Source organism: Peromyscus maniculatus, chromosome 16 (assembly GCF_049852395.1).
Source record: "Peromyscus maniculatus bairdii isolate BWxNUB_F1_BW_parent chromosome 16, HU_Pman_BW_mat_3.1, whole genome shotgun sequence".
In the NCBI taxonomy this organism is placed as follows: domain Eukaryota; kingdom Metazoa; phylum Chordata; class Mammalia; order Rodentia; family Cricetidae; genus Peromyscus; species Peromyscus maniculatus.
The window spans coordinates 20,772,864-20,782,499 of NC_134867.1; the positions used below are offsets into that span (position 1 = coordinate 20,772,864).

General features: G+C 41.3%; 1 protein-coding gene across 1 annotated transcript; it reads left to right on the top strand.

The window, feature by feature from the left end:
- Window positions 1-2,375: 2,375 nt before the first annotated feature.
- On the top strand, window positions 2,376-7,630 carry Calhm4 (calcium homeostasis modulator family member 4). The gene is made up of 2 exons (XM_006984324.3): window positions 2,376-2,991; window positions 4,746-7,630. The coding sequence occupies exons 1-2, from the start codon at window positions 2,431-2,433 to the stop codon at window positions 5,130-5,132; spliced, it is 948 nt and encodes a 315-aa protein (XP_006984386.2). The 5' UTR covers window positions 2,376-2,430; the 3' UTR covers window positions 5,133-7,630.
- The last annotated feature ends 2,006 nt before the right edge of the window (window positions 7,631-9,636 follow it).

A 9,636-nucleotide genomic window follows, 5' to 3' on the forward strand; every position in this document is an offset into this window, starting at 1 on the left:
GACCCTGCTTGGCATTCTCTGACCTAGTTTCCTGGGGAAAGAAAAAGAATAAATCTTTTGATAGTGCTGGCATTTCTGCCACAAATCCAAACACTGGTGTAGAAATGTACAACTCCAAAAGGATTTCTCATGGCCCTTTACCTCTCTTTGTATCCCCCCTCCTTACTGTCTCAGCAAGCACAGGTCTGCTTTCTGTTGGTGTACATTTATATTTCTAGAGTTTATTTTCTTGTTGTTTTGAGATAGGGTCTCCACATGTAGCACCGGATGTCCCAAAACTCAACTACACAGACCAGGCTGGCTTTGAACTCACAGGGATTCACCTGCCTCTGCATCCCAAGTACAGGAATTCAAGGCATGTACCGCATGCCTAGTTATATTTTCTAGAGTTTTATATAAAGAACAGCATATATTTTTTTCAATTATTTCATCTAGAAAATTATTCTTAATTCATTCCTGTTGTTATATATATCAAATTTTTTTTCATTTTGATTCTTCTGAAAGCAGTAATAATGGATATATACCAGCTTGTTAATTCAGTCATATGGTGATGGACATTTGTGTTATTTTTAGTTTACAGCTTTTATGAAGGAAGTTTCTATGCATATTCAGGTGTAAATGTTCATGTAAACATATGCTTTCCTTTATCTGTTACAAATAACTAACAGATGTGACCATTGTACGGTGGGAATAGATCTACTTTTAAGAAAACTACCATTTTCCAGAGGGAGTTGTCCTACCTGACATTCCTGCCACCAGTGTGTGAGAACTCCAGCTGCTATACAACCTCAGCAACATCTGGCCAGTTAATCGTCTTACTTTCAGTATTTCTGGTAGATAAGTAGTGATAGAATGCTATAATAATATATTGTCATATGTTAATATAATATTGATATTATAATAATACATAGTTCTGTTTTTGAAATAAAGATAATAGCTTCAACACCTAACGGAGAATTGCTTAGCATTTTGGGCTCATCACTATCTGTGCTCTAAAGGTCTGTCCTCAGGCTTCATCTACCTCTTGTTGAAATACAACCTTTTGTAATCCTCTTAACGAACAAACTCTCTTCATCTTTATCTGTTTTTATTTTGTTCTGTCTTGAATGATGCCTTGCTGCTACTAAACTCCCTGAAGATATATGTCTTCTACTCTCTTTTGTCATTGATGTGAACTCCGCTCTAGATCTAGTGTCATGCTTTGGTGCAATATCTATTTTTTTTTTTTTTTTTGGTTTTTTCGAGACAGGGTTTCTCTGTGTAGCTTTGCGCCTTTCCTGGAACTCACTTGGTAGACCAGGCTGGCCTCGATCTCACAGAGATCCGCCTGCCTCTGCCTCCCGAGTGTTGGGATTAAAGGCGTGTGCCACCACCGCCCGGCTGCAATATCTACTTTTTCTGTCTGGTACCTTTAAAGAATATGTCTGTTTTCACATTCTATAGCTTTGCTCTGATTTTATCTTTATACTGCTTTATACCAACCTTCTACTAGGCGAGAATTTTGATTTTTTTTCAAGTATTGCTTCTCTGCCTAGGTTTTTCTTTTTCTTTTGGAATTCTCATTACACACTGGGGTTGGCCTGGTCTATCTTCTGTGTCCTCGTGTGCTTTGTGAACTATATTGTTTATCTTTCTGTGTTGCGCTTTGCATGAATTTCTCAGCATACTGTCTCAGTTCACCAATGATGCATTTCACCACACCCATCTAGAATCTGAGAAAAAAAGATTTTTTTAAATCCAACCAACCCTTGTCCAGTATTCAGTACACAAAAATTGTATGTTAAATATTTCCTAATTAAATAGCACAAATAGCTCACATGTTTGATCATTTCGTTCTTATTTAAAACTATATGTTTGCAATTTGACTTTTAAATCAACATATAGCAATATTCTGTCAACAAACATCTTTGTTTTGATGCGGCTTTGTTGTCCCCGGCCCTCTCTCATTTAGAAAACGTTTTGGGACCTCCTAGAAACTTTGGGTTCTTCTAATATTTAGTTTCTATTTCTCTGTGTTTTGTAATGCTTTGGCTGTAGAATCTGTTTGTCACTGAGGTAAGAATGTCTCTGCTTTGCTTCCTAGGCTGCGTTGGTTGATGCTTAATATTTCTTGTACAAAGTGGTGAGGAGCTAGATGGAGGGTATTTGCCTGGCAAGTGTGCTGTGGTCATCCACGACGGGATGTTGAAAAGTTCTCTCTTTCACACAAAGCTGAGATCCCTTCTCTTTCTCCCAGCTCCACTTTGGTGTGAATTTATGAGCTCAGGATTCACAAAGCACATGAGAGGACTCCGGGATCCTTTAAACATAGAAGGATGTCGGGTCGCTTGACCCGACCAGTTAAACCAGTGCAATCCTATAAAATGGTCACAGCTGGTGGAGTCCAGAGATCAGAAAGGGCCACCCGCTGGCTGGGTCAGAGCTTCCAGGATGAGCCCAAATCTCAATTGTCTTCTCTCGTCTCTGCAGAGAGGTGGAGCGTGCACCAATACCTTGATTGCGATTTTGACTATTTGTGGGCAGCAACTGTTCTCCTCTTACACATTCAGTTGCCCGTGTCAAGTCGGGAAAAACTTCTATTACGGTTCAGCTTTTCTCTTGGTTCCTGCCGTGATCCTCCTGATCGCTGGCTATGCTCTAAGAGGCCAGATGTGGACAGTTGCCAGCGAATACTGCTGCTGCAGTTGTACCCCTCCGTACCGGAGGAGCAGCCCTCTGGAGAGGAGGCTGGCCTGCCTCATGTTCTTCAACATCACCGGGAGGGCGCTGGTGGCTCCGCTGACGTGGCTGACGGTGACCCTGCTGACAGGCACCTACTACGAATGTGCGGCGAGTGAATTTGCCTCCGTGGACCAGTACCCGATGTTTGCTAATGTCACTGCCAGCAAACGGGAAGAGATCCTAGCTGGATTTCCATGCTACACGTCAGCTCCATCTGATGTCATTCCAATAAGGGATGAGGTGGCTCTTCTGCACAGGTACCAGTCACAAGTAAGTTTATGACTTTTTTTTTTTTTTCTGTCGTGCTATCCCAAACTTATTACAGTGCCTGCTGTTGCTCATATTATCTGACTACAGAGCACAGGTTAGATCCCATGCATCTGGATGAATTCTACTGGATAGCTGCATGCACCCGGTTAGGATGCCGGGAGTCATTAGGCCTGCTTATCTCCTGGTGCTTTGCCGTTTAGTAACTGACAAGTTTGTTATTAAGTTGTACAACTGCTCAATGCTTCACTTTCCTGAGCTGTGAAAGGAAGATAATCATAGAATCTGTCACCTAAATGGTTGTGAATGAGAAAATTAACTCATACCTTTAAAGAGCTCACGACTGTGCCTAGACTCGGTTAAAATAATGACTGTCAGTATTATTATAAATATCATAAGTATTATCAGAATAGTGCTATACTACTAAATCTCATTTTTCTGTGTTTTCACCTTTATGCTCTTCTATATTAAGAATCTCTTCTGAAATTACAGGGAGCTCAATTGTGTTTTTAAAATCTCCGATGATGGCTCTAAATATAATCTTCATGGACAACTTAGTGTCAGGGAGTGGGATGGGAGAGGAGGAAGACACGAGCCTGCAATACTTTCAGGTTCAATTTCCGAAGTGTAATTTTTCATTTTGGCAAGAAAAAGCCATCACCTTCCCTAAGGGATGAGTTAAAATATATTTTCAAAGCACATATCATAAAAGCATCTTCTGTCTTCAAGTCCGAATTGCAAATGCTTCCGTGGCTTTTGACCTGCTATCCTTCGGCTACTTAGATACTGTTCAGTTAGAAAAATTACAGTCAAGACATGGAATCCTGAAATGCTGCAATAATACTCAATTGAAGAAAAATCAGAAAATGTCCACTAAGATATACTTTGTCACAATTGTTTTTTGTTTTGGGTTTTCTTTTGTTGTTGTTTGTTTTGACTAGTCTCAAAACCAGCTCAGCCAGAGGAGCTTGAGAAAGCTGGCAGGAGAAAGGTCAGAGGAGAAGTGCACTGCCCACCTGTTAGCATTCCCAAAAGCTCATCTTCTTTATTTTACCTACCAGTTGCTGAATGTTTTTTTAAAAGAATGATACAGAAAGGAACAAAAGGATTCTAAGGGGGAAAAAAGTCAGTGTTTCAAAAGCAGTTACTAAGTAGTCAAAATAAAGCTAGTTCATCTAAAAAAGGAAAACAATAAGGAACTTCAAAGCATAGCCTATAATTGTTTGCTGACTTCTTTGGTTACAAAAGATAAGGGGGATGGAGGAAGACATGTCTATGAGTACTTGGTAGCAGATCGTTGAAGACGTCTTGGGAGGCTGCCATTAGTGCCTATGACAGCATCATTATCAAATATTAATTAAGCCCCCAACAAATGCCTGGGTCTGTACCTAATGATTGAGAAGGAAGATCGGGTTATAAGCAGAGGACAAGGTTTTAGCATTTTATATAAGGGTAATTGGTGGTTTATAGCGTCTATCACTTCAAGGACAGTACTTAGAATCCATCCCACATGAACAGGTCAAATTCCTTTGTAATATGAGGGCTCCACTAAAATGGCTTGACCTGTCCTTCCGACGTGGCTATTTCCACATCAAATGACCATCACTGTATATTATATATTAAAAACCGGAAGCAAAGACCCACATTTTAGTTCTGAGGTTTGTAGGACTCCGATCCTACCATGACTGTTTCTTGAATATTTGCTGTATTGATTGATGCTTGAGTCTACTAATTATATTCCTACTAATTATGTGTAGATGCTGGGCTGGATTTTGCTCATTGTGGCAACCATTGCTCTTCTGACCTCCACCTGTCTGGCAAGATGTTGCTCTCCCCTCACCTCTATGCAGCATCACTATTGGACCAACCACCTTCAGAATGAGAGAGCGCTCTTTGAACAAGCTGCAGAGGAGCACTCGCGGCTTCTCATCAGACATCGCATCAAGAAAGTGTTTGGGTTCATTCCTGGGAGTGAAGACATCAAACATATTCGTATTCCTTCATGCCAGGACTGGAGGGAGATTTCCGTACCCAATATTCTGTGTGTGGGTGACACCTCCCAGGGTCCCTATAGCTTCCTCGGAGACAGGGTGGTTGAGGAACATGAGGAAGACAGACAAGAAGGTATTGAAATGAAGCCTTGATAGCTGCACCTTTCAAAGTTGAGGGTGCTTGATTTCCTGAAGCTAGAGTTTCAGGGCAGCCTCTTCCTTTGCTATCTCTCTGACACTTACTTACAGAAGTCCATCCAAAATCTTATTTCCAAAATCCATTTATAGAGAGACAACCTCCCCATACTTATGAGGTTTCATCATGTGTTCGTAACGACTAATGTGTCATGTTGGTCCATTTTAAATGGGTACAAAATTTTAAGTCATGTCAAATTGGAATTCAGTTATGTTACTGGGTATCTGTGTGAAGATCAATATTTCTGAGGATTATTTTGTCATATGTCCATATTAGCTACCTCGGAGAGCTGTTGAGACGATCAGGAAACACTTAAACTATGCTTTTCAGACGATGAACGCAAGCCAAAGTCACTTCCATCCTTCCTCTCTGAATTATGTCTTCTCTCGCTGTCTTCCCTCACGCTAATTTTTGCTTTACTCCTCGTCTTCATTTAGATGATACTTTTCATTACCTTCTCCTCTTTCCTCACATCTGAATATGTAGCCGTCCAGAGGCGAAGGTAGAATAAGATGGCATTTCTGAAGTGGTAACGGTGAGGAAGGTTTTGAGCGTCGTCCTGCGCTCAGGGAAGAGGACACACCATCACGTTATCATTAGATGCAGCATCACAGCAGAGGTGTCTGTAAGACAACTTCTTACAAAGTTTACCCTAAAAGCGTTCCCTCTCTGCTCCACACCACGGGTCCCAGCTTGTCCTTTCCTTGCCAAATTTTTCCTTTATGCTCAAAATCTATTTGAGGAACTAAAGCGTGAAGTACAACTTCTAGTTGTTTCTAGAACTCAGAGCTGTGGGGATGGTGGTGGTGCTGGAAATATCACTCACTGGGTAAGAGCACATACTGCTCCTTCAGAGGACCTGAGTTTGGTTCTCAGTATCCATGTCAGGTGGCCTACACTGTCTGAAATTCCAGATCCAGGGTATCTAATGCCCCTGCCCTCCACAGGTACCTGCCTCACGGGACCATAATCCCACAGAGACACGCACATGAGCACAATTTTAAAAATAAGTAAATAGAACCTGGGGGAGGGGCCAGCTTTTCTCTGTCAGGCTTTGCTAAATGCAACCTCTAACATCTGACATCTTCTAGCGTGTCTTGATCAGGATTGCTTCAAACCTGATTTCTGCTGTGTTAGCTTAAGCACCTGGCTCATTGAACCACAGAGAGATCTGAAAGCTTTTGTTTATTCACTTCTTTAGCCAAAGTGATTTTTGATTGCCAGTGAACCAACAGCCAATGGCCAGTATGGCCTTCAAGAAGATCAGAATAACTGGATTGTTTGAAATGCCACCAATTTCTTAGTAATAAGTCTGTATACAATTATGGAGGATTATATTTTATGTCAAATTCTGGGTACTTTGGCTTGATAGAAACAAGAGAGGGTTTTTGAGAAAACAAAACCTTTGCAGGCATTTCCCCAATAGAAGATTGCTGAGTATAACCCTGTGCTAGGTCAGGAGACTGCCCTGTCCTCACCAGCAACACCATCAACCTTACCAAAGTTGGACCATCTCCCTGGGGGCCTAATTCTGGTTTTAAAGAAAAATTAATGATACCCTACCTTCTGGAAAGCAAGGAACTGAACCAAATGAACTATTGAAGTCCCTTCCTAGTCTGATAGAATGTTTATGTTTATTGTTATACAGGGGAATTAATGTGTATAGACTTTTCTGGAATGATGGTAGACTCATGTTGCTTATTCACCGAGTTGAATCTAGCGTTCTCTAAAAACATCTACTAGCTTTCTACTTTTGAAAGAGCTTTTCAGGGGGTCTGGGAAAGCTGACTCTACCTTGTCAACTAATTGTGGGCTCAGTGATGATATAATGTTACAAAAGCAATTTTGAAAACAAAGATGATATATGTTGTGAAAGGCCATGCTGGTTCTAGTTCCCTCTAATGCCAAAGTTAGTAAATATGGAAGGCATTATCTATTTTATTCTCAAAATTCTCTCAAAGCTCTAGAATTCCCAGTCTCCACGGATACTAGAGCTTTTGAACTTCCTCTGTTCTGAGACTTCCTAGAAAATGAATCAATCATTTTCACCATATTCAGAATTAGTCTATTAGTTTTCAGGACCTTTACCTTGAAAAGAGACTCTTCAGTAAGGTTTTCCATTAATCGCACAACCAAGGAATGTGTGAAGTTAGAGTGCTACCTCACCAGGAAGATTACAGTTGCCTATGACAGCCCCAGGAAACAGCCTGGGCTGCCTTCTGAAGTCCTTTCTACATTAAACTCAGAGCATGACATAGAAAGTCTTCCTTCTGAGCCAGTTAAGCATGATCATGGATTTGGGTAAAAGGAGATGGAGAAATCCTCATCTACACAGCTTCAAAGAATTCCTAGCACCTATATGAATATTTGAAGTATATATTCTTAGGATTTCATTGTACTGTGTATCATCCACTTCAAGTAAAATAAATTGACGCCCCCCCCCCACACACACACCACACTTTTGGTGTATTCTTTTGTTCTATAGTTAGTTAGGTAAAACTTTTTTTTCATTAAGAACGTGGCACTTCCTTCCCTTTATGCTTAATGGATTTATGTAATTATAAAACATGTAATTAAAATCAATTATATGTGCACACCTTGTATTTTTCTGCCAAGTGACTCTGGCTTGGCAGAGAGAGACTTGCTGATTCTGCTTTGTCAAGCTCACTCACTACTCCACCAGGATTCAGATCTCCTCCTTCCCAAAGCTCAGCTACGGCAGATCCTGATTCCTTTTTATCATCGACGCTGATCTGTAGGGAACTTACACGTTGTCATCCTCCGGTTTCTGTGCTCTGTGCTCATTTCCAGCTGTATTTTTGTTTAAAAATTCAAACTAATGGTTGTTAATTAGAAACGGCCGCGTGGAGGCTCAACATTGAGGAGTGCCTGGTGCTCCTCCAGAGGATCGGCATTCTGTTCCCAGCACCTGCACGTGGTAGTTTATAACTACTAAACCCAGGGGATCCATCACCCTCTGCTGCTCTCCTCTCGCTTCTGTACAAGTATGACCCACGGGTGCACGTGGACACACACACATGAATGTTTTTAAAAAATAAGAAAAAAGAAACGCCTGTGAGAGTTTGCTGTTCCGCTTACCTCCACTTTGTACTAGAAGGCGAGCACATTAGCATTCACATTTTGAAATAACATGACCGATTACAGGCTTTCTGGATGCAGAGTGCATATGCATTTGCTATCTCAAAACATGCCACGTATAGAGGCACAATTTTAGTTTCAAAATGCAGCCTACCACAATTTAGACACGATCAGGAAAGAGGGGAAGACAGATTTAAAACTAGTCATGTGAGCAGAAGGTGACCTGGATGGTAACAAGCACACAAATGGGACTTCTGAATGGAACAACGGATGGTGGTCCCAGACAGACAAACCACAGTATTCTTGGTCAAAATCATTTGTGTGCGCTAAGCTCAAGACTGATAAAGCTTCTCTAAATTCAGTGTGTAGGGAGGCTACAGTGTTCACGTATGGTTTCCTCTGTTGCCATCTAGTGGTTTACACGAGCATTTGCATCTATCTGTAGTGGGTGGCGGCAGTACAAACTGAGCATTAAAAAAAAAAAAAACTCTGAAGTGCTCCAAAATTCGAAACATTTAAAACAGCAATATGATGGATTAGGAATGACCAGTCAGCAATTCTACATAAATATTCCAAACCTGGGGAAAAAAAAAAACCTCTGACATCTGAAGCTCTTCAGATCTCAAGCATTCTGAATAATCAATGGCCCAACTTAAGGAGAGGAGAGGAGCCCACGACATTCACCATGTGTCAGTAACTTGTAACTATGACAAATGGGGCTGCATATTAGGGAACAGCTTCACAAAACGACATTAAATAATGAGAAGGTGGACAGATTTTTTTTAAAGTCTTACACGAACAGAGTACGTTCCTATATGTACAATTCTTTTACTAGGTTACAAGTAATTCATCAGTCTTCGGAATCCAGCCTGTTTAACACTCACAGTGTCACTTTCCCAATTTTATTAATGAAACAGTTGAGACACTCAGAGGTCAAGAAAGTGTGCGGAAGGTCACATCACTTTATGATGGGGGAAGGCAGAATGCAGCCCGGCTGTATGACGTCCAGTCCTGCATCCCGTAATGCTGAGCTGTGTAGCAAGGGACAGAGCTCACTGGTCCTTCTCAAGTCTTGTAGGTGTGCCCAGTCACCTCATACTCACCCCTTGGGTTCAAGAAGAAGGTGCAATATCCCATTTGAGACCCCCCCCTTTTCCACCCAAACCTCACCTGCATACATAAAGGTTCACTGCCAAGGTATTGTGTTTTTCTTCTCAAAGTGACTTCTTCATACCTCCTGGCGACTCAGTGTGGACAACACAGTAGCCAGCAACAATGATTCTACCATTCCCAGAATAATCAAAAGCCTGTCCTAGAGTCCCAGGTTCTCTCTCTGTGTCTCTGCCTGTCTGTCTGTCGTCT